This window comes from Zingiber officinale, chromosome 9A, assembly GCF_018446385.1.
Source record: "Zingiber officinale cultivar Zhangliang chromosome 9A, Zo_v1.1, whole genome shotgun sequence".
NCBI classification, from domain to species: domain Eukaryota; kingdom Viridiplantae; phylum Streptophyta; class Magnoliopsida; order Zingiberales; family Zingiberaceae; genus Zingiber; species Zingiber officinale.
Genome location: NC_056002.1, coordinates 97,641,112 through 97,667,189, shown reverse-complemented (window position 1 = coordinate 97,667,189; position 26,078 = coordinate 97,641,112). Strand labels below are relative to the sequence as shown.

At 42.1% G+C, this 26,078-nt stretch overlaps 1 protein-coding gene across 1 annotated transcript; it reads right to left on the bottom strand.

Moving 5' to 3' along the window:
* Positions 1 to 42: 42 nt before the first annotated feature.
* LOC122020129 lies at positions 43 to 23,455 on the bottom strand. Its single transcript, XM_042577892.1, has 2 exons — positions 23,305 to 23,455; positions 43 to 490 (listed from the first exon to the last, which is right to left on the bottom strand). The coding sequence occupies exons 1-2, from the start codon at positions 23,388 to 23,390 to the stop codon at positions 283 to 285; spliced, it is 294 nt and encodes a 97-aa protein (XP_042433826.1). The 5' UTR covers positions 23,391 to 23,455; the 3' UTR covers positions 43 to 282.
* Between the last annotated feature and the right edge of the window lie 2,623 nt (positions 23,456 to 26,078).

Here is a 26,078-nt window from a genome sequence, read left to right as displayed (position 1 = left end):
TTCTTTGATCGTGTGCGGCTATAGAGTTTGGACTTCGACCCATACAGATCAAACCACTTAAACTATGTTTTGTTGATAATCATTCATCATCCTGGAACAACTTGATTGAACCCTCAACCAACTCAGGCAATTTGACCTAGCCAAATTCCTTACTAAGATCTGAGCGAGTCCATAGTAGTTTGACAAGCACAGCATTGATGATTCATTTATCTCCAAGACTTTAACATCAAGAGAAAGTACTAGTACTAGACATTTATAGACTCAGTTGATGGATGCCGGAAACTATTCGAAGTTATAATGCTTGTCGATGGCTACTGAGACATCCCAAGTGCACTTCATGCCTTTGGGGAACTCCACCAAATCACCTGCCTCAATCTCCACAAACTCATTTCCATGGCCTTCAGGGTACACCTTTACTTTTCCCTCTAGCAGATAGCAAGTCTCCTTAGCTGTGTATGTCCATGGAAATTTGCTGGGAGGGCATCCCCATCTATATATTATACATGAAAAAAAAAATATCACTATGAATGGTAACAATTCCAAATGCCAAAAGCCACTAAATATTACTATGCAAAAAAATATATATACATATATGAAAATGGAAATTTGATCGACGAATAAGAAAGTTATAGCACTCGTGTCTCACTTTTAGAAACCTTATTCTTAACTGGAGATTAATTTTACTACATATTTCATAGAAGCAAACATACGGCTAGCAACTGTTTCTCACGATATCTTCATTTTCCAGTTCTAGTTTTTTCGACTGTCCATATGCAAAACACCCACGAGATTGTGTCGCTTTCCTTCCACTTTATGCCGCCGGAAAGTGTTTACTTGTTTTATGGTGCAACTAATAAAATTGAGTTAAATAATCTTTCACCAATCACATATGGCAATCTTCAAACATATAGAATTATCTTATTTCCATATTTTGAAAGCATTGATAGATGAAGTATATTGTATAGTTGACAAGATGTAATAATCAGGAGTATTCTACATTTGAGCTATCAATATTTAAAAAAAAATACCATCAAGACCATTGCATACTAGATTTTGGTCTAAAAGCGATGAAGATAGTTGGCTGGGAATGTGGTTCTGCTGTTGACCAAATGAAAACTCCTCGCTGTCCTGCGTAACACAAAACGCGTTAGTGTCAGACCAAGGAAGGAGTTCCTAACGTTGGCCCTCCGACGTTCAAGTCAGTGACTGATTTATGAGGAGGAATAGTGAAAAAAACTGTAGTAGCGAGCGTGTAAAATTATAGAGCGTCACATACCTCCGTCTGTAGATGTAGACCCCTTTTTATAGTGTAAGTTGTCTCTATGCACGCATCTCCAAATATTTACACGATTTCCAAAGCACTACTAAGAAAGGACAAGTCATAAAGTGATTTTGACACATTTCCTTAAATAAGTCCGTAAATCTCTATGATTTGATACACTGGAAACTTCAAAAGCGTGATTTGTCTAAGGATATTCTCTGTCTTTTGTGGCACAAACGTCAAAACAGAGTGCGAAACCATTGGGCTTGGGGCCGACAACGGACCAACCGGCGACCATTCAAGAGGGTTGACAGCTCAGCCTTGAAGAAAATGAGCAGTGACCCAGTCTACATTCGACTTATCCAGTGGCTTCACAGGAACGTTGTGTCCAACTTACAGCCTCGATCGGTAAAGCAGTTGGTCGAGTTACTTAATACTTAACAATGAGGTTTACCCGCTTGTCCCTGGTTGAGGCACAAAATTCAACCGATCGGAAGGCCCGGTTGGCCAGGTTCTCACTACTCTGTGCACTATGCCTACACGTAAGAGGATCCGCGCTCAAGCTTCGAAGCCCGGTTGACCACTCGTGCCCAACCGCAGTTCTAGGCCCGATCGGCCACGCAAGCCCGATCGGCCACGCAAGTCCGACCAACAGTTTAAGGCCCGATCGACTACTTGAGTTGTTTAGGCGCCCCCCTGATACTGTTGGTGATATTGATCACCTCTTGACTTTGACTGTCATGCCAGCCGATCTTCCCTGCCTTTTGGGGGGGTCCACCCTTATCACTATATCACAAGCCTCTCCTCCAAGTCTAGTTGAAGGAGACTGCAAGTCGGACTGACTAGGTGTTTGGTATTATTCGTAATCCTCATTTCCGGCAGGCATTTCACTTTCTTAGCTGTCAATCGACTTGAACCATTGTCCTTGTCTATAATTGCTTCGTGAATTCTTTATTCCTGGACCGAGGAATTTGTAGTATGGTGCCGCTTAGCTCGAATGCCAGCGGTACTTAGTTGTTATCGCCCTATGCTTCTTCTTTTTCCCGGACGAGCTCCAATTCTCCACAGTGCCCTTTTATTAAGACTGACATCATTCTAATCTCTCGGAAATCGAACAAATTCCCTATAATTAAAGCAAGGCATACCGAGCATGTTTTTTCATCATGAGCCTGCTAATTGCTTCCATTCCTCATAAATGCACCTTTGATTCACCGCCATATGTCACACTCTCAAGCCGTCGAATATTCGATGTGATAGCCGATTATTGGGATTCGATGTGACAGCTACCTTTATAAATTTGACAGCCCAGATTAAATCTGGCCTTTTTATGTCCTTGATCGGACGACCTCAAGTAACTAACGATAGGGTTTTTAAGGCCTTCGTTTTTCTTTACATTGCAGCGTTTTTTATTTTGCCTTTACCTTCTTTCTCGTTCCCTACTCGTCGCTGATGATTAACTTTCAATAAGTTCCATCTTCTTTTTTCCAACTTTTGATCTTCATTTCCTCATGACCTCCCCCCCCCCGGGGTGTCCCCGGCTTGTGGTACACCTCCACTTCATCCGACTTCAATGGCGATGAAATAGACTAGATGAAACTTACCTACCACATCCCCTCGACCAATGCCCATCATCACACATCTCCGAATAGCTTTCTCATTTTTTTTCAGGATCAACTATATATCGCCCTCCGTTTTCCAATACACCCCTTTTTTTCTGAAGTTTGTAGATATTTCCACATCCCTTTACAATAACTAGTACCTAACTCCTTTAGGTTGTGTGTGGGGTTGTAGTGTTGTTTCGTTTATACAGAATCCCTTTACTCCCACGCGTTTTTTTATTATTTTTATTACCTGAAACAATCTGAGCCACGGGTCTTTCTCTTTCAAGCCTGAGTGGGCGTTGTATACTTTGATAAAATACCTTCGTCCAATAAGGGCAGGAAGTCCCATTACTTCTATCTCCGACTCCCCGACCGGGCAACCTTCCTAACCAGCTGGCAAATGGAGCTACCCAACCCTCCCGAGCTGGGTAAATATAGGTGGAAGCTTGTCTACCATGAAGCCGCTGCTTAGCTGACCGGACTAAAATATCATATACATGAGTTACTGCTTAAGGGCGAGCTATACATGTTTAGGTAGAGTCTCATTCGCGCTCGGTTGCCCGACTCCTTCGGTGAGAAATTCTTCCCTCTATTATTTTTAGATCTAACTGATTTCTTTTTCTTTTTTGCAGCTAAAGTGATGTGGAAGACTTTGCTAAGCAACTCCACAAAGTTAACCAATGAGAAGCTCGAGGTCCGTGGAGCAGCCGAGCTGGAGAGCCACGGGCTCTTGTCGGTCAGAGCCTCTGAAGGGCCCATCGGCGAAGGAGCGAGTCGAATGGCGGGGAGCGATGTCGCCGTTAGCACTAAGGAACTGCCTCCAAAGTTCAAGCCCATAGAAGTTCCTTTGGAGTTCACAACTTCCACCAAGCCTTTGCAACAACGTCAGTGCCACAAAAGACTCTAAACGGAAGCCTCCAGCCGATCAGCGACATTCGCTCAGCCAAGCTCTGTTGCAGTGTCTACCGTGCGACCACCTTCCGAGCGGGGAGAAAATTCTACCTCTGCCATTCCCGAGAGAGCAGTTGGTCGACCAACTCCCACCTCCTCCGATCGGACTCCTTCCTTATTTGATTTGCGACCGATGTTAATTTTGCGCAACCGATATCTTATTTGATGCCTCCGCCAGCTGACCCAGCGGCCCTTCTTTCCACCATACGTTCCATTCCTTTGGCCAAATCCAAGAGCAAGTCCAGCTTAGAGCCCATTGGCTCGAGTACACAGGTGAATTACTACCGTACTCAAGTTGCCTATAGACGAATGATGTCATCCGAACCCCAACGAGCCACACTCCCCCGAGCATAAGATTAGAATCCAAGGTCCCTTAGCTCAAACCTGAGCGGACGCCAGAGCCCAAGCGGCGACAAGCTCCCCAAATGAGCTTGCTGATCGTTTTAGCCAAAATTCTACTGAGGTACGCACATTTAGTATTTAAACACATATGTTTCTCGGTCGGCTCCACTTGACCTTCTCTATTTTATTAGTTTTTGGTGGAAGGCTTAGCTATGTGCCAGAGGATGGCTCAGCTAAGTCACGAATATAAGCAATTGTCAGATACAACCGGGGGGATGGATGCACCCTAAGCTTCATTCAGGCGACTTTCTTTAGAGGTGGCTCAGCTAAAGGAAGACCTAGAGAAACAATCTGAGCAGCTTTTGGGGTCCGAGTGGGTGCTCACCATGAGCAAGAATCATGACCAAGTCATCCGACCCAAGTGACTAATGAAGCAGTCTAAGAATTATGAATCACGGGTCAACTCAACCAACACCAAGAAAATCAAGGTCATTGAAGACTTGGATATCAAGAATTGGCCCGAGCTCTAGCCAAAAAACTTGAGGAGGCGGAAGCTGCTTTGCTTACTGAACAAGTTAGTCGAACGGTTGAGCAAGCAGGCCACGAGCTCCAACTTGGGGAGCATCAACAAACAATTGCTGAGAAAATTGCTGAGCGAACAACACTTAAAGAGGAGCTTGAAGCCACTCAAGTGGAGATGACTAGGGGTGTAATCGAGCCGAGCCGAACCGAATTCTTGAATGTTTGAGTTTGGCTCGTTTATAATCGAACCGAGCTCGAGCTATATTTAACGAATATATTCATAGCTGACGAGCTTATTCGAACTTTTATCGAGCCCAAACGAGCTTAATAAATATAAATTATAAATTTAAATATTCATTAAAAATTAAATTATATATTTAGAGAAAATTATAATATTCTTATTAAAATTTATAATTTTATTTTAATAAATCAATTTAATAAATTTATCTATATGTTTCATATAATAGAGTGAAAAATCTATAAATTATTATTTTTTATTTAAAAGTTAATTCATGAACTTAACGAACATGTTCACGAGCTAACGAGCCAAATATTGAAACTTGAGCTTGGTTTGTTTATCTTAACGAGTCTCGTTAAACGAGTTCAAACGAGCTTTTATCGAATCAAAATTCGAATATCTCATGAACGGCTTGGTTCATTTACACCCCTAGAGATGACTAACTATAAAGCATATGAGTCCGGTTGGCTAGAAGCCTACAAGGTCGAATATCTTTGCTCTAGAAATTTCAACCAGATGCTAGCCAATCGGACCAATAAGATGTTTGGGTATGGCATTGAGAGGACCCTCACGCAATTGAAGGATGGCAACTATTTATCTACTGAGGTTCCAAGACCTTTATCAAGTGCCAAAAAATCTTGGACGTTATCCCCAACGATGCCTTTGTTGATTTTATGTAGTATCTTCTTTTAAGTCATTCAGTGAATTTGGTAAAGATTTAACAACTTTCCATGCTGTGTATGTATTGTTCCTTATTTTTGAACTTTTAACTTCTGAGTGTCTTAGCTTTTAAACGTATTCTTCAGTTTCCTTGGCCTTGGATTTTTTGGTTTACTTGAGTATTGTCATAGAGAGCCTTTATCGCAGTGATTTCCCTAAGTTCTGGAAGATCTTCAGCACTTGGTTGTAGAAGCAAGTTTACTTGTAACTCGGCCGGTCAGCTCAACGGTTTAAGATTTGGGTGTGACGGTATGCTCACTTATAACTCGATTGATTGGCTCGAGAGTCTAGAATGTGGACGTGAGAGTAAGTTCACTTATAATTCGGTCGATTACTCAAGAGTCTGGAACTTGGTTATGAGAGCAAACTCATTTATAACTCAGTCACTCGGCACGAGTCTGGGACTTGATCGTGAGAGCAAGCTCATTTATAACTTAACTGCTTGGCACGAGAGTTTGGGACTTGGTCGTGAGAGCAACCTCACTTATAATTCGGTTGCTCAACACGAGAGTCTGGGACTTGGTCGTGAGAATAAGCTCACTTATTACTCAGTCGCTCAACACAAGAGTCTGGGACTTAGTCATAAGAGCAAGCTCACTTATAACTTGGCTGCTCAGCACGACAGTCTGGGACATGGCCGTGAGAGCAAACTTACTTATAACTCGGTCATTCGGCATGAGTTTGGGGCATGATCGTGAGAGTAAACTCACTTATAACTCGACCGCTCGACATGCGAATTTGGAACTTGATCGCGATAGCAAGTTCACTTATAACTCGGCTGCTTAGTACGAGAGTCTGAGACTTGGTCATGATACTGAACTTACTTATATCTCGGCACTAGGACTTGATTGTTTTCCCCTTGAATCTGTTTGCATTCATTGAATATAAAATTTTACAAATTACATAGATTCAATTTAAACGAACCATTAAGCCTGGTAGGGTTGTAAATGATTTGCGCTCCAAGGTCGATCAAAGTTTCTTTCGTCTGAATCCTATAGGTAGTAGGAACTAGAGCTGAGATTCTGCATCACCTCGTATGGCCGGTTCCAGGGCAGCTCCAAATTGCTAACGTTTTTAACCAGCTTAACTCTTTTCTATACTAAGTCGCCAACTTAGATCTCGGGATAGCCCATCCGATTATAGCTCTGTTTCATTCTTTGTCGGTACGTTGTTAGTTGAGCGGCAGCCTTGTCTTTGATTTCCTCCACTAAGTCCAGCTTCATTAGACCCGATTGGCATTCTCTTCGTCACATAATTGTATCCAATCATATCCAATACCGACTTCGACGAGTATAGTCGCCTCTCCTCCATATACTAGACGGATCAGAGTTATGCCTGTTCCTGTCTGGAAGCTGAGAAGACGAACTTGCCGGTATGACGTGTCTGGAGGGTTGACCGCATCCTCTTGATCCGGTGGTGAGCTGTCCTCTACGTTGATCAGATCGTCAGAAGTCCTCCTCCGGTCAACTGTACCTGTATCCAGCGACCGGGTTCCCCCGGTCTCTGGTACCTCGGTGCTCGAGGCGAATCCCACAGACGTATAAGTAACCGCATAATAGTATAGCAATAAAATGAACAGATACCGAGTACGAGAACTTACCCTGGCCCAGGGGGGCGCCCTCGGATGGATGGATGAGCTGGTCGAGCTACTGATCAAGTCGTCGCAGCCCAGGCGGCATGTAAGTCAGAATATGTCCTCGGCTCACAGGCCGGGCTACGGCACACACTAACGGCTCCTAGGCCGGCTGGTAAAATGTCTCACCATCATAGCAGTAATACAAAGAGCAGAACATCATGGTTCGATGGCCGGAAAACACAATGGATGTCTAGAAACACCGCGGAGGGCGGGATCTACACCAAAAGCAGTGGAGACAACAAATGTACAGCCGTCGATACGGACTGTCAGGACGCCGGAGCTAGCTGTGGGCCCGTCGGAAGGGGCAGCGGCGGCTGCCGGCGGCTGTGGCTACCGGTGGCAACACCTGCGGGAGGTGGCAGCGATTGCGGGAGAAGGCGGCAGTGGTCCGCCGACGGCGGTGCAGCGAGGAAAAGAGAGAGTAGTGAGAGGGGCGGCCTGCGGCGGCTCCGGCGAACTGAGGCAGCTCCGACGGCAGCATCTCGAGGAGAACAGAGGCTATGCCGACCACCGGAAGAGGTGAGGAGGAGAAGAGCAGTGGTCGGAGACCCGCAGCCGGCCTTGCCACCTGCGAGGAGCGCGAGAGAGATGAAGAAACCCCTCTCTCCTCTCTGTTGGCAGCCGAGGTAGAAAAACGAAGGAGAAAACACTCCCCGGCGGCGGCGTGTCCAGCCGTACTGTCGCAATGAGGTGGAGGAGGAGGGTGGTGACGACGTCGCGAGGCGGAGGAAGAAGAGCGGCGGTGGGTTGCTCCAGTGGCGAAGTCACAAGCGGGAGATGGAGAGGAGGAGATGGAGCGGCCTGTGGCCGGCGTCGGCGCCGACGAGGAGCCCGAGAGGAAGAAGGTGACTCCATTTCCCTTGGCGGCGGCCTCCTGTTCCTCTCACGAAAAAAAACCCCCTTTCCTCCCCTGTCAACAGTGCTTATATGCACTAAAATCCCTAAAGCCTTCTCCTTCCTAATGACACAAATGCCCCCTTTCCTCTTCTTAATTCCTTTCATGTCCCAAACTACATCCGGATCAATGCCCATAGACTCCCGAGGTGTGGTGCGATGAGCCCATAGCACACTCGGGAGTTCATCCACTCAGCTTCCTCCGAGATGATCGAGACGGGTTTTGAGTCCGCTAATCATCTCTTTGTTAGTGACTTCCACCTATGCATTGCTTTGGAAATAAGCCACGGACGTAAAAGCCTATAGTATGTCATAGCTTGAACACCATTCTCTGATACCCCGCCTTTGGAATTGTCTTCGATTATCAGAAACTATCTTGTAAGGAATGTCGAATCAACACACTATATTTTGCCATAGAAATTTAATGACCATATGCTCCGTTATTTTAACGAGTGGTTCCGCTTCCACCCATTTAGAGAAACAATTAGAGCCGTCAATTTGGGTTAAGCTCGTTGGATTGGCCCGCCGCGTCAAATAATTTAATTGAGTTGGGTTAAAATTTTATCAACTCAAGCCCGCCACGAGCCGACCCGCCTAGGCCCGCAACCCGCCCAAGTCAGCCCACGACGGGCTTAGATTGGCTCATGGGTTGAGAAACACATACTTTTTTTTGGTAGGGCAAATGTAGCATGAACATAAGTGCATTTCATATCATAGGAGATGATCAAATTCGATTGTTATATTGTTTGAGCAAATCATTAAATTAAATAAATATATTTATTAGAAATTTAATTGTGGATATAAATAAATTTTTAACGAGATTTTTTTCTACAAACAAAATTTTAACAACAAATCAAATACATTATACATGCCCGAAGAAGAGATTTATTAATTTCATATCAATATTCCTTCATGTCGTCGGACAACAACAGCGATTCCTCTCATCGTGGGGGCCTCGACACTAATGGCGAGACCTCGGCGATGACGACGAAACCTTGCCACCGGCAGGCATGTCGGAAAGTAAGGCCAGCCAACGGCGAACGCTAACGGAGTGCGTTGGTCGGAAGCTGAGGCTTCTCGTCACCTTGTCGTCGGAGAAGTTGGTAGAGAACTTGGAGAGGATGAGATAGACGAGAGTATGAACCAGAGAGAACAGCGCCATCTTCGTCAGCACGTCGAAGTTGGAGAAGAAGTCGTCCATCACTCAAATTAAGTGATTAAAATCATAGAGTAAATTAACGGAGAGATTATTGAGATCAATTCAAGGTAGGTATTTTTTTTTTAAATCATCTCCTACAATAGGCGCAACGGTAAAGTTGTTGTCATGTGACCGAAAGATCACGGGTTTGAATCCTGGAAACAGCCTTTTGAAAAATCAGGGTAAGACTGCGTACAATGAATCCTTCCCCGAGAACCCGCATGATGGGAGCTTCGTGCACCGCTGCCCTTTTATCTCCTACAATAGGCATTTTTTAAAAAAGCATCTCCTACAGTAGGCATTTTTTTTTAATTTTTGATCGGCCTGCGGGTTAGTCAGCTTAACCCGCAACCCGTCTTAGATTGGGTCGGATTGGGAATTTTCCAATCCACCAAGATGACGGGTCGGCCAGCCCCGCCAAATGACTGGTCTGTCACAGGCCGACCCGCCCTACCATGAGTTGACCCATCTGAACAGCTCTCGACCCGTGGTGGGCTTGGGTTGGCCCGGGGGTTGAGAAACACATATACCTTCTTTTTTGGTAGGGAAAATGTAGCATGAACATGAGTACATTTCATACGATAGGAGATGATTGTTGAGACCCTTGGCTATGGATTGCGTAATGGGACTATTTACCGGCTGGTAGGCAGGATCAACCTTCGTCTTCTTCGTTTTACGACCTTGACGGCCTATGGTGGTAGGGGGATTTGAGGCTCGAGGAAATTAGAGAACCTCTCGATTTATGGATTTAATTTCTTTTTTTGTAAAACTCAATGATAATCTTTATTGCATTATTTCAACCATTTAAATACAACTAAGACGTTCCTTCTAGACGAAGGAAGAAGACAATCCTTGAATAAGAAAGGTTTTATTCTAACCAAAAATAAAAGATACTAGACTCAATTCTACTTATAATAAAAGATACTTGACTCAAATAAAATCAATTACTATAAATTATTATAGCAGAATCAATTCTCTTGATTTACACCATCCTTTCTAAATCTGTCGTGCGTGTATCTCTTATATTTGATGGGTTTCAGATTCTCTTTTGTTGTATGGGCTCGGTCCATAACATTACTCCCTCCCTGAGAAACGGATTTGTCCGTAAACACGAATGATGGGTAACGTTCCATGATAGCCACTGCATATTCCCATGAAGCCTCGACAGGGGATAAGCCCTCCCAATGAACCAGAATTTGGGAGTGTCCACGATGTGAGCGATAGTCGAGAACCACTAAAGGAGAAGGAATGTAATCTTCCTGATTTATGGGGGGAAGAGTGGGGACACTAGGGATGCTACCATGATATTTCTTTAAAGAGGACACATGAAAAACGAGGTGGATCTTGACGTGGTCTGACAATTGGAGTTTGTAAGCAACATGACCCACACGGTCAATGATTTTAAAAAGCCCATAAAAGTGAGGAGATAGTTTTGAATGGTTCTTGGACGCTAAACTTACTTGACGATAAGACTGAAGCTTTGACAACATCATATCACCTATCTCAAACCGTACCTCCCGATGGGATGAATCATATTGAAGTTTCAAGTGATTTTGGGCAGCAAAAAGGTTTCCTCGTAGATTCTTCAGAAGTTGTTCCCGAGTTTGTAGCTCCTGATCTACTGATTCAATATGAGAAGTACAAACCAAATATGATGATAGGCGTGGAGGCGATCGCCCATACATGAACTCGAACGAGGTGACCTTGAGGGACGTGTGATAACCAGTATTGTAACAAAATTCTCCCCAAGAGATCCAATATACTCATTTCTTTGAAAATTCTCCCATAAAGCAATGCAAATGCATCTCAATAACCATGTTCATGACTTCGGTCTGGCCATCCGATTGGGGATGGTAAGCGGACGAGAAACAAAGTTGCGTCCCACTAAGGCGAAATAGCTCCTTCCAGAAAGAACTAGTGAAGACCGTGAAGCTTAAAAATGTTATCAAAGAAAACTTGAGCCACCTTCACAGCTGTGTATGGGTGTGATAAAGGGATGAAATGGGCATACTTAGAGAAGCGATCCACAACAACAAACAATACAATTTTACCCTGAGATAGAGACAACCCGTCAATAAAATCCATGAAAATGTCCGACCACACTTGGTGAGGGGCAGGCAAGGGTTGTAGTGATCCCGCGGGCTTCAAATGTTCCACTTTATTGTGTTGGCAGATTGGACATTCACGCACAAACATGTGAACCTACTGTTTCATCCCGGGCCAATAGAAATCTCGTGTAATTCGACATAATGTCTTCTGATATCCTTCGTGAAACTCATTATGTATCATGGTTATTATTTTAGAAGTGAGAGGAGATGTAGCAAGGAGATAGATTCTGCCTTGAAGAATAAAAGTCCTTCCTTGTACTCCATACAACCTTCGCCTCGCTATGACACCTGAATAAGGTGCTGAATTTCCGAGGAAGTAGAGTATTCAGATTGGATGTCCTCTGTTAAATTTAATTTAGCCATGAAGATGGCGGTCAACTGTCCATTATTGTTGTCACGACGTGAAAGTGCATCTGCTACCACATTGTTTTGGCCTGCTCGACCTGCTCGATATTCGATAAGAAAATCAAAACCTAGTAGCTTACCAATCCAGTGTTGTTGAGACGAGTTGGTAATCCATTGTTCTAATAAAAATTTTAGATTGTAATGGTCAGTTCGAACTAGGAACTTGTGTCCCCAAAGATCAGCATGCCAATGACGTATAGCTTTGGCCAATCCGATGAATTGTTTCTCATAAACAGGGAGCTTCTTGTGTCGTTTGGCCAAAGGACGACTAAAAAAACAATAGGGCGTCCTTCTTGCTGTAAAATTGCACCGATCCCCATATTTGAGGCATCACAATCCACCACAAATGGTTTTGAGAAATCGGGCAAGGCAAGTACCAGTGTGGAAGTAAGGGTGATCTTTAGCTTTTGGAATGTCAATTCCGCCGCCTCATTCCATTCAAAAGAGTTCCTTCGCAAGAAGCTAGTTAGAGGGGGAGCCAACTGTCCATATCCTTCGACAAATTTACAATAGTATCCTGTGAGCCCTAGAAAACCATGAAGGGCACGAAGAGTAGTGGGTTGTGGCCAATACAGAATTGCTTCAATTTTTCCATTATCGATGGCAACCCCTGAACGAGAAATGATGTGACCACGATAGGCAATTTCCGTCCGAGCAAATAAACACTTACAATTTTTTAGGAAGAGGTGTTGCTGCTGTAATATCTCAAAAACGAGCTGCAAATGGTGGAGATGTTCCTATCAAGAAGTACTGTAAACCAGTATATCATCAAAGAAAATTAGTATAAATTTTCTCAGAGAATCGTCAAAGATATTATTCTTAAGAGCTTGAAAAGTTAAGGGGGCATTGGTGAGTCCGAATGACATTACTACGAACTCAAAATGACCATGGTGAGTGCGAAAAGCCGTCATAGAAATGTTGTCCGGTTGCATTCGGATTTGGTGATATCCGGATCTGAGGTCCGACTTAGTAAAATAAAAGGATTCATGTAATTCATCAAGCAATTCATCAATCACAAGGATAGGAAATTTATCTTTAATTGTCTTTTCATTGAGAGCCCTATAATCCACACAAAAGCGGCATGTGTCGTCTGCTTTTTTTTACCAGCAAAACTAGCGAAGAAAAAGGAGATGTGCTTTGTCTAATCATGCCCTTAGCAATCATGTCATTGTGTTGATGCTCGATTTCATCTTTTTACGCATGGGGGTATCTATAAGGACGCACCACGATAGGGTTGGTAGCACTTACGAAAAGGTGGAAGGTCGTTGGGTTCCTCAAAAATTGCAGCATACTTTTCGATAATATGTCGTTTTTCATGAACTTTTGGAAGGGTACCTATTGCGAGAGAGGTCACTTCTGCTGTTAGAGTAGCACCCGATCCTTGTAAATAAATGGTGTTGTCGGTATGTTGAAAGCTCATGCACATCTGGGAGAAATCCCAAAGGATGGGACCAAGGGTGCAAAGCCAGTTAACTCTCAACACTGCTCCAATGTCCCCCAATGGTAGAATGAAGAATTCTACATTAAATTTGTGATCATCCAAATGGATTAATACATTGTGGCAAATACCAAGGCATTGTAGTTGTCGCCCATTAGCTACTGCCACCCAGAGCGCAAGACTTTTGTCAAGCCCAAGATTGATGCAAGTGCTGAATTTAATAAGTAATGAGTACTTCCCGGGTCGATGAGGACTAGCAAGGGGGTGTGGTTAATTCGTCCTTGAATCCGCATGGTTTGAGAAGCACGGATGCCAGTGATCACATTGAGGGAAATTTCAACATCCTCGACGTGATTCTGTTCATCATAATCTTCTAATCCCTCAAGCCAAAAAAGACGTTTGCAACGGTGATCGGGAATGTAAAGTTCGTCGCAATTAAAACAAAGGCCCTTGGCACGCCGTTCTTCCATTTCCGTTCGATTTAATCGTTTGATAAATGGTTGCTTCGGTGGTAGGACGGGGGTGCGCCGCGGTGTGACCGTTGATTCAAATCGTTTGGAGCGGCGTTCATAAAGACGAGCAAAACTCATAGCCGAAGTGAGATCTTCTGGGTGGTGAAGCTCGACTTCCACAGCAATGTGATCTTGGAGGCCACTAATGAATATTTGCACTACTTGTTCTGAGATTAAGGAACTCGCTCGTGCCGCCAATTGTTCGAACTTTCGCTGGTAGTCTTCCACGGATCCTGATTGTTGAAGTTTTGCAAGCTCGCCCAATTTGTTGTTACGAATAGATGGCCCAAACCTCAAATTACACTGATCTTTGAATTCCTCCCATTGAATATGAGGTCGATCACGTTCGAGTTTGATGAACCATAGTTGGACATCTCCCTCAAGATGGAACGAGGCGAGGCCCACCTTTTCTTCCTCCAAAGCGCGCTGATGGCGAATAAAATGATCGCATCAATTGAGTCATCCCAAAGGATTAGACTCACCATCATAACGTGGAAAATCCAGTTTCGAATATCGTAGTATATATGAGGATCCCTCCTCATGACCATGATACCCTTTCTAGCGGTGCATTTGTGGATCGGCATGATTGCTGCTCTCTTCACCTCGATGGTTGTTATACGAGTGTAGATTAGAAAAGCTTTTCGACAATTCCTCTAGTTGAGCATGGATGAGCTGCTGTTGTTTTTCATTGGAAGCTTTGTCCTCTTGGTAGATTTTGAGAAACGCATCAAAACATTGTTAAAGTGCTTATGAGTCACCCATTATGATGGGACACCAATTTGTTGAGACCCTTGGTTATGGATCGCGTAATGGGATGATTTATCGGCTGGTCGACAGGATCAACCTTCGTCTTCTTGGTTTTACGACCTTGACAGCCTACGGTAGTAGGGGGATTTAAGGCTCGAGGAAATTAGAGAGCCTCTCGATCTATGGATTAAATTTCTTTTTTGTAAAACTCAATGATAATCTTTATTGCATTATTTCGATCATTTAAATACAACTAGGGCGTTCCTTCTCGACGAAGGAAGAAGACAAACCCTGAATAGGCTTCTCCAGCGCCGGCGGACTTAAAGAACTAGCCAACTTGATCAGCTTATCCGCATATTGATTATCTGCTCGGAGAATTTTTCATATTATCACCTCTTGGAATCTTGACTTCAACCTTTCAAACGCCTCAACATACATTTTCAATCGTTCATTATTTATTTCAAAATTACTGAGAGTTGTTGGGTTGCTAGTTGAAAATCCGAATAAATGAGAACCCGGGTAACCCCCACATGTTTAGCCGCCTGCTACATACCGGCGATCAAAGCTTCATATTTTGCTTCATTATTAGTAGTCTGATAATCCAGCCGAATGGACAGTTACATTCTGTCTTCACACGGTAATATCAACAGGATTCCAACTCCACTGCCCTATCGAGTGGACGATCCATCAACATAAACTTTTAAGGTTTCATTTGGCTCGGGACTTTACATATCTGTCACAAAATTAGCTAAGGCTTGCACTTTGATAGTCAATCGGGGTTGGTATTGTATATCGTATTCACTTAACTCCGTGGCCCACTTGATTAGCCGTCCCGACGTCTCCGAGTTGAGAACTCAGCCCAACGTGCTGTTAGTTAAAACAATTATAGGATGAGATAAAAAGTAAAGGCATAACCTCCGAGTGGCTAATATCAGTCCGTACACCAACTTCTCAAAAGGAGTATAACAACATTCAACATCTTTCAATAAATGACTGAAAAAGTACACTAGTTGTTGTTCATGGTCGTCCTACCGCGCCAACGCCGATCCGATAGCCCATTCAATGGAGGATAAATATATCCACAGTGGCTCGTTGTCAATGGGCTTCACAAGTACAGATAAAAAATATAAATAACTTTAGTTCTTCCAGCGCTTTGTCGCACTTGGCATCCCATTGAAATTGATGGCTCGGTGAATAATAATAACAACAACAACAACCAAGCCTTTTCCCACTAGGTGGGTCGGCTGTATGAATCCTTTTACGCCATTGAGCTCTATCTCCTATTATATCATCATCTATATTTAAATAAATTTTATCTTATTTTATTGTTGCTAACCAAGTTTTTTTTTGTCTTCCTCTTCCTCGTTTGATATGCATGTTTATCATAGTTTCGCATCGCCTAACTGGAGCATTTATTGGTCGTCTAAGTACATGTCCGTACCATCTTAAACGTCTCTCGGAGTTTGTCCTCAATAGATGCAACTCCGACTTTCTCTTTAATGCTCTCATTCCTTATTTTGTCCATCTTCGTATGTCCACACATCCACCTTAACATCCTCATCTCTGCAACTCTCATCTTATGCTCAAACATAGCAGGTCTAACAGCGATTTTATAGAACTTACCTTTAAGTTTAAGAGGTACTTTACGGTCACATAAAACATCCGACGCTCCCCTCCATTTCATCCATCCTGCTTGTATTCTATGTAAGACATCTCTCTCAATCCCTCCGTCATTTTGTAAAAATGATCCTAAATATTTAAATATCTCGGTTCCGGACAACTCGTCCTCTCCTATCTTAACAATTGTTTCATTACTTCTAATATTGCTAAATTTAAATTCCATATATTCTCTCTTTAATCTACTAAACTTAAAATCTTTCCCTTCTAGTGTTTCCCTCCAAGATTCTAGCTTAGTATTTACTCCTTCACGTGTCTCATCTACCAAAATAATATCATCTGCAAACAACATGCACCACGGTACTGTATCTTGAATGTATGCAGTGAGTTCGTCCATAATTAGTGTAAAAAGATAGGGGCTTAGGGCTGATCCTTGATGTAACCCTATCTTTATTGGAAATGCTTCAGTTACTCCGCCTGAAGTCTTTACTTTAGTCGTTACATCCTCATACATATCCTTAATTAGTTCAATATATGTTACGCTAACACCTCTTTTTTCTAAAATTCTCCATATAATTTCTCTTGGGACTCTATCATAAACTTTTTCTAAGTCAATGAATACCATATGTAGATCTTGTTTTTGCTCCCGATATTTTTCAATTAATTGTCTAACGAGATGTATAGCTTCTATTGTCGACCTTCCAGGCATGAACCCAAATTGATTTTCTATCACTGTAGTCTCCTTCCTTAATCTCTTTTCTATTACTTTTTCTCAAAGTTTCATAGTATGACTCATTAGTTTAAAACCCCTATAGTTTGCACAATTTTATATGTCTCCCTTGTTCTTATATAAGGGAACTAGAGTACTTATCCTTCATTGATCAGGCATTCTTTTCGTTTTCAATATCATGTTAAATAATTTTGTAAGTCATTCAATACCTTGTTTCTCTAAGCACTTCCATACCTCTATCGGAATATCATCTGGTCCAACGGCTTTTCCATTGTGCATCTCATTTAAAGTTTGTTTTACTTCTGAAATTTGAATTCTACAATAAAAATTAAAATTTCTATACTCATTTGGCCTAATTAAATTACCTAAGTTAAGTTGGTCACCTAAATCTTCATTAAAAAGTTGATGAAAATACTTCTTCCACCGCTCTTTTATTTCTCCATCATTTACTAATACTCTATTACATTCATCTTTAATACATTTTAGTTATTCTATAAATATCCCTTTCCCCTTCTTTTGTATCCAATTTTTGATATAACCGTTCAAAAGTTTCATTTTTTGCTTCACTCACTACTTTCTTAGCTTTTTTCTTGGTTATTGTATATTTTTTTAAGTTTTCCTCGTTCTTACAAATATATAATTCTTTATAAGCTATTCGTTTTTCCTTCACTTTCTCTTGTACTTTCTCATTCCACCACCAAGATTCTTTACTTAGTGGTGCATGTCCCTTTGACTCACCGAGTACACTCTTAGCTACTATTTCCAACTTTGATACCATCTTATCCCATGTTGTATTAAAGTCATCGTATATTTCAACTCCTATATTCTTCTTAAATATATTTTGTTTTCCATCCTTTAACTTCCACCATTGTATATATTTTTCTTCTATTGATACTATGTTTGAGACATATATCCAACACTACTACCTTATATTCAATAGTTAAGCTTTCTCCCAGGATGACCTTACAACCGTTACAAATCTTTCTATTCCTCTTCCTAACCATAAGAAAGTCAATTTACGATTTATTATTCCCACTTTTAAACGTGACCAGGTGTCTTTCTCTTTTCTTAAAAAACGTATTAGCTAATATAAGGTCATATGCTATCGCAAAATCTAATATAGTTTTTCCTTCCTCATTCCTCGTTCCAAACCCATAACTCCCATGTACTCTCTCATATTCCTCATTTTTCACTCCGACATGCCCATTTAGATCACCTCCTATTAAAATCATTTCACTTGGTGGAATATTTTGTAATATTTCATCCAAGTCCTCCCAAAACCTTGATTTGGTAGCTTCATCTAATCCTACTTGTGGTGCATATACGTTAATTATGTTCATAGTTTCTTTCGCCACTATTATCTTAAGGGCTATAATTCTATCCCCTTTTCTAACTACTCCTACAACTTCATCCTTTAACAAATTATCGACAATGATACCCACTCAATTTCTTGTTTTACTTTTTCCAGTGTACCAATGATGGCTCGGTGAAGTATCTTGAAAAATGGAAAACTTCGGTTGGACGACTTTAAGATGAATCGGGAAAGAGCGGTAATTCATCCGGTCAGGCGCTAAGCCTCCTTTAGATTGCGTGGTGGGGGCATATCTTGGAGGGCCTTTACTTTGGTAAGGTTGGCCTCGATTCCCCGCTCAGTCACGATATAGCCGAGGAAGCGCCCACCAACTCGGAGGGATTTTATTAGAATATCATCAACATATACCTCCATCTTTCTGCCAACCTGCCTTCAGAACACCCTGTTCATAAGCCTTTGGTATGTTGGCACCGATTCTTTAGTTCGAACGGCATGACATTGTAGCAGTAGATTCCATCCGCCGTAATGAAGCTGACCTTATCTTGATCCTCCTTAGCGAGCAGGACCTGGTGGTATCCATGATATACATCCAGCATGCATATAAACTTACAGCCAATAGTAAATCCACCACTTGATCAATGCATGATAGAGAATAATAATCTTTTGGGCACACCTTGTTCAAGTCTCTGAAGTCCACACAGACCACACTTATTCCCCAGCTTGGATACTAATACCATGTTCGCAAGCCAGCTTGGGAATTGTACTTTCTGTATGTGCCCAGCTTCAAGTAACTTGTCAACTTCCACTCAAATAATTTGATTTTGTTCTACTCCAAAATCTCTTTTCTTCTGTTTGACCGATCGGGCTTCTGATCAGACGTGGAACGGTTTTCTTTAACGGGCTCAGATCGACGACGATGAAGGTAGATGCCTCCGATCGGCTGGGATGAATTTACACTTCTTTTTCTTCATAGACCAAAGTGAGGAGCCTCCCGAATTGCATTGACCTACAGCCGTTGAGCCTTCCGAGCGGCCCGACACTCAGTTTTCACAATCTCCACGTAGCATTGGTGTACTACGAGCTGATCACCCCTAACTTCGTCGACCGAGTCGTTGATTTTCTAACAAAATATGGAGACAGCCAGGAACTCGTTTAATGTTGGTCAGCCAAGTATAACGTTGTAAGCCGAGAGAGTGTCCACCACAATGAAATTTGTTCGGCGAGTCCTCATGAGCAACTCCTTTCTAAGAGAGATGGCCGAACTTGGTCGATCAGCTGGGTGTTGTCATTGGTTGAAGCTCATCTTTGTTCATCTGAAGCTGGTCAAACACCTTCTTGAATATTATGTTAACCGAGCTACCCGTGTCAACAAAAGTACGATGAACTTTGTAATTAGCAATCACTACCTTAATAATTAAAGCATTATCATGGTACATTTCTATTCCCTCTAAGTCTCGAGGACCGAAACTAATCTCTGCTCCTTGTGCTTTCTCCTTACTGCACCCGACTGCGTGGATTTCTAGTTGTCGTGCATGTGCTTTTCTGGCCCGGTTGGAATCACCGTCGGTCGAGTCACTCACTATCATGCCAATATCACCTCGAGCCGCATTGTCATGATTTTCCTCCTCTCGGGTCGATACACTCGAACGGGCCTCATGTTGTGTCGCCAAGCGATGGTAAGTGCAAAACATCGACGTCCACTGTTGGGCCCTGTAGATCTGGTCCGATCGGCTTCCACGTGCTAGACCACATTTGGTAGAGACTTACGTTGTTGCTATTAAGGGCCCAATCAGGGCCCTTTTGGAGGCAGATTGTTGTTGGCCACTCGAGGCTCGAGAGCGACAGCTGCCTCAGGAACCACCTATTTCTTCCGAGCGGACTGAATTTCTTTCACGTTGATGTATTTTGTGATTTGTCCGAGCAGATGGTCGAAATCTCTCGGACGCTTTCTGATGAGGGATCGAAAAAAATCATTATTTGTAAGTCCCTGAAAAAAAGGCACTTACCAAAATTAAAAATTTCCTATGTGGTCGACGGAATGTCTATGGCCACTTGGTTGAATCTTTTGATATATGTCTGTGGCATGTCTTTAGGCCCTTGCCTGAGCGAGAATAAATTCATTGTCGTCTTCTGTTGGCCACTCGGGGCTCGAGAGCGACAGCTGCCTCAGGAACCACCTCTTTCTTCCGAGCGGACTGAATTTCTTTCATGTTGATGTATTTTGTGATTTGTCCTTGCAGATGGTCAAAATCTCTCGGAGGCTTTCTGATGAGGGATCGGAAAAAATCATTATCTGTAAGTCCCCGAAAAAAGGGCACTTACCAAAATTAAAAATTTCCTGAGTGGTCGACGGGATGTATATGGCCACTTGGTTGAATCTTTTGATATATGTCCGTGCCGTTTCTTTGGGCCCTTGCCTGAGCGAGAATCAATTCACTGTCGTCTTCTGATAGTGACGGCTGCTAGCAAAGTGTTGAACCGCTCGGAAATCTTTGAAGCTACAGATGGACCCGACCAACAATCTTTCGAACAATCTCTGCAAGGAGCCTCATAACAAAGTGGTGAGGAATACTCGACACTTAACTCCATTTGTATACTGGTGGAGCATGGCTATATTCTCAAACTTTAGCAAGTGATCTTCGAGGTCGGATGCTCTTCCATATTCTCCGATTGACAGGGGTCGGAAATGGGCCGATAATCTGTCATTTAGGATTTCTTGGGCAAACAGCGTGTCGATTCTCTCGGAAGAACCACTAACTGTCGATTCCTTGCCTTTTCGATTATCCCGGGCGGGCACATTTTTGGAAGACGATTCCTGTGACTTATCCGCCAAGCCCAGATCATTGTGGGGCGTCCGAAACAATGCTCGGTGATAGGCAATCGGGGAATGCGGCGTTGGCGACAGGCAAGTAGCATCTTCTTGTGTCAAAGTCACTGTAGTAAGTCGTCTAGCATCTTCCACCTTCACGTCTCGAATGCAGGTGAAGTTCCCACATACGACATCAAATATGATTCTGTCTAAAAGCGGTAAAGGTAGTTGGCTGGGAATGTGGCTTTGCTGTTAACCAAACGAAGACTCCTCGCTATCCTGTGTAACACAAAGAGCGTTAGTGACGGGCTTGGGAAGGAGTCTTCGGCATTAACCCTCCAACACTTAAGTCAGTGATTGGTTTATGAAGAGGAATAGTGAAAGAAACTGTAGCAGCGAGCGTGTAAAATTAGAGAGCAACACATACCTCCTCCTGTAGATGGAAATCCTTTTTTATAATGTCACTGTTATCTCTATGCACGCATCTCCAAGCCTTTACACACTTTCCAAAGCACTTCTAAGAAAGGGCAGGCCATAAAGTGGTTCTGATACCTTTCCTTAAATAAGCCCGTAAATCTCTATGATTTGATAGGCTAGAAGCTTCAAAAGCGCAATTTATTTGCAGGAAATTCTCTGTCCTTCGTGGCACAAACTTCCAAAAAAGAGTGTGAAACCGTTGGACTTGAGGCAACAATGGGCCGACCAGCTACCATTCAAGAGGGCTAAAAGCTCAGCCTTGAAGAATATGCCAGTGAGCCAATGGCCCAATCTATATTCGACTTATCCAATGGCTTCAAAGGAGCGCTATGTCCGACCGACCTACAGCCCCGATCGGCAGAGCAAGTTGGTTGAGTTACTTAATACTTAGAAATTTGGTAAGCTTGTCCCTAGTTGAGGCACAAAATCCGGCCGATTGGAAGGCCTGATCGACCAGGTTCTCGCTACTCTGTGCACTCTGTCTACATGCAAGAGGATCCACGCTCAAGCTTCGAAGCCCGGTCGGCCATTTGCACCCAATTTGCAGTTCTAGGCCCGATCGGCCATGCAAGTCTAACTGACAGTTCAAGGGTCGATCGACTACTTGAGTTGTTCAGGCGCACCCCTACTACTGTTGGTGATATTGACCACTACCGCCACGTCAGCCGGTCTTCCTTGCTTTGACCTGCTTTTTGAGGATCCACCCATATCATCATATCACATACAAAATCCTGAACGATTGATTCACGAAGATCCTCAAATGACTGCTAAGGCTAGTAAGTCCTTAAGAAGCGCAGCGATAAACTACATGATTGAAACTGAAAGGAGTTTGATGAACTAAACAGGGTAATATTAGTAATTTCCTTGGCATGCATAAGTCCACTACTTATGCCTAAGATCTAAAATCATGTCAAATAGCACCTAAAGTAAGACCTCCATGGAAATTTCTCAACTTGTTTACTTGTGATCGTGAAAAGTCAAAAGAATGCCATAATTTCCAAATGCTCACATCATTTGAAATGCTGAAATGCTTAAGTTGGGCTTCAGAATTCTAGAAGCTTGGATCGATTGAGGCCATTGATTGAGGTTCAATGGGTCATTGAAGGATCACAATTCTAGGAAACCCCAACAATATGAAATATAAACTTAATTTTCTATGACTCTGAAGTGTTAGTGAACTTCCATTTCTGATGTTGCCATCCTACTGAAGTCACATCATAAGAATCTCATTGTTTATTTCAATCCTCCACAGTACCATTGTGTATCAAATGCTTGCATCCACATCAATATTCCAACTAAGGTGGAATGATTCTTGATTCATAACTCCCAAAGTTCAACAAAGTGGCCCCAGAAAGCTAGCCATTAAGGCAAGATAACAATTCAAATAGAATCAGCAAACTAGCCAACAGAGGGAAGGTGATAGTTATACATTACAAGCATAGCCAATCGACCCTATTCCAACATATCGATCTACAGCTTGATTATAACTTAAATGAAGTTTAACACTGAAATTTCTTTCCCTTCTCTCCATCTAAATAGGAAAAATCTATGTCCAAGCATTGTTTTTTCAAAATCCATAATGATGTTCACCATGTCAATCATTCATCCTTAAAAGGTTAGACAAATCTCATCACCCTTCCCGATCTTCAAGCTTCATCTTAACACTAATCAAAACATATTCAACGGATCTATAAATAAAAAAACATTTTTCTAGGTCGAACTAAAAACTATTGAAAACACGAGGAAGATGAAAAGAAACCGCGATCGAAAGAGAGGATTCATTTACTTTGGCCATTGCCTGACGCCGAGATCAGCGATCTTGGATTCGTGCGGGTTCTTCTCGATCTTGATCCCCAATTTCTCCGTCGCCATCGTCTCCCACGGCCTCTGCGCCTCTGCAGTCCTCGGCGCTGTCTAACCACAAGGGAAGTTAATAACCTGACCAGCCTCAAATGTTCCGTGTCTTTGCAAGTGGACGCCGTCGATGAAACTACCAGTGAAATAGACGGTCGTGATTATTTTCAAAAAATATTTTCGATTTTTCTATAATTTTTCTTAAAATACTCACTATATGTTATTTTATTTTTAAATTTTATTTCTTTATGTTTCAATTTAAATTGAATCATATTATATATGACATTAATAAAAGATAAAGACATTTTTAAAAAGATATTAAATTTTAAGGATATGAAATAATTTATATTGTCCACATATAAAAAAATTAAGGAAAAAAAACTATGTTTTAAGACGCCCCCAAATTAAAAGAAACATTTAAGCATTATTTTTCCAAAAAAAATTAAATTAAATTGGACACTCCTCTTGTAATTTTATCTCAAAATTATACTTTAATCCAATGTTATTATAAAAGCTATTAGATAATTTCTGCAACGTATAGAAGTTAGTAAATAACTACTATAACGTATAAAACTTATTCAATAACTAGTAACTTCTACAATGTGATTAGGGTACTTTAGAATTTATATCATATAAAAGTTATTCAATAGTATTAGGTCACTTCGGGAGCTAGAGGGGATGAATAGCTCGTCTTGCTCGCTCATTCACTTCGTCGATATTGGTTTTGCAACGGATAAACTCAAAACAAGCTCTCAATACTAATAAGTAGGATTTACTTGATATTCATCTCAAGATGAGGTAACTAATCCAATAATCCACACCGAGCACACTCTCCACTATAAAATATACTCATTCTCGGAACAATCCGGAGGTGGAAAAAATCTCTACAACTCAAGAACAAGAAATACAACTCAAAACAAGAAATAAATATACAAATACAAATGAAAAATCTTTTTGCTTGATCTCTTGTTGCTTGTGAATGTCTCTTATAAGTTTGGAAGTACAGCAACACCTCAGCCCTAAGCTTCCAAGAACTGACGGAGAAGATGGAGTGAAGAGTTCTTTTGTTTGAACTTATCGTCACCTTTATATCTGAGTTTTTAGAGCTCATAATCGATTGTTCTTGTTCCAAATCAATTGTCACGTCAGATCTCAGTGATCACAGCCGTCCAAAGCTCGCAACCTGCGCAACGGTCATATCTCAATCGATCGGTTGATCGATTGAGCGCCTCTTGATCGATTACCCAATCGATCAAGAATGCCTCTATGCTCTCACTGTGCTTCGCAGAAAACTTCTCCCAAGATTGGGAAACTCATTGTTCGTCACGAAGAAATGCTCTCAATCGATCACCTAATCGATTGACCCCTTCAATCGATTCAAAAGCTCAATGTTCATTCACAAACTCTCCCAATCGATTGCCCAATCGATTGAGAAAGATCTTGATCGATTACCCAATCGATCAAGACATTTTACACATTTCTTCATCAACCAATCGATTGACCCCCCCCCCCCCCCCCAATCGATTGGTAAGTAGCAAAATATGTAGAGCTCTAAATGAGCTTCGTTTCGCATCCAAGATCATCTTATTTCTATATCCAAGTCAAAAGTTATAACTTTCAGAAATTTGTTACGTCTGAACTTCCTCGTTCCATGCCAACTCTATATTGGACTTATGACCGCCAAGTGTTCGGTTAACCTTTGACCCACCTGGACTTTCTCTTTACCAACTTTCCGTTGGACTTTTCAATTACCAAGTGTGGTACTCCTTGACCTACTTGGATTTTTTTTTTGTCAACTTCCCGTTAGACTTTCAATCACCAAATACGGTCCTCCTTAATCCACTTGGATTTTCTTTTTGCCAACTTCTCGTTGGACTTTTGATCACCAAGTGTGGGTGTAACAACCCAAATTTCCTCATTCCGAGTCCTAATAGTAATTAAAAATATTTAGAAATATTTTAGAAATATTATAGAGATTTTTAGAGTATTTTTATGTAATTTTTGGAGTTCGTTTGGTATTTTTACCAAAAGAAATAAGTTGCAAAAATAAAGAGGTTGAGCCGAGGTTCGAACCGGAGACCTCCGGTTAAGCAAATCCTTAAGTTGTCTCGGATGACCAGGAACCCAGCAGGGTCATGTTGATCAAGTATATAGCGAAATAAACTTAAGCAGTAATAGAAAACAGAAAATATTAAGTATAAAAGAGTTTCGGGTGAGATTCGAACCCGCAACCTCCGGCCCAGTCCAACACTTAAGCGAAGCGCGATGGCCAAGCGCCCAAGCGGGCCGTGCTGAGCAAATATCGAGCGAAATTAATTTAAGCAATAGTTGGTAACAGAATACTGGAACTATAAAGGGAGAACTTAGGGATTAATTTCCCGTGACCTAAAAACCTCTTCTTCTCCTCTTCTGTATGCGACGGCGGGCTCGGGTGGAAAACAAAGGGAAGCTAGGGTTTGTTTTCCGGCGGTCGGCCAAGGTTCAATCCGAGAAGTTCTTCCAGTTTCAAGATCCTCTCATCGAGGAGAGCTCGTGGGCATGAGGAAGAGCCGAAATTCGAGCAATCTAAAACCCTAGCAGCCCTTTCATTCGGTTGTGAGTCTAAGAAACCAAGGTAAGTGCTTCCTCACCTGCAGTAGAGTAGTTTCGAATTCATGTTAGCTTCTTCTTCTTGATTTTCGTAGCATGTTTGTAAGGAGGATTGTT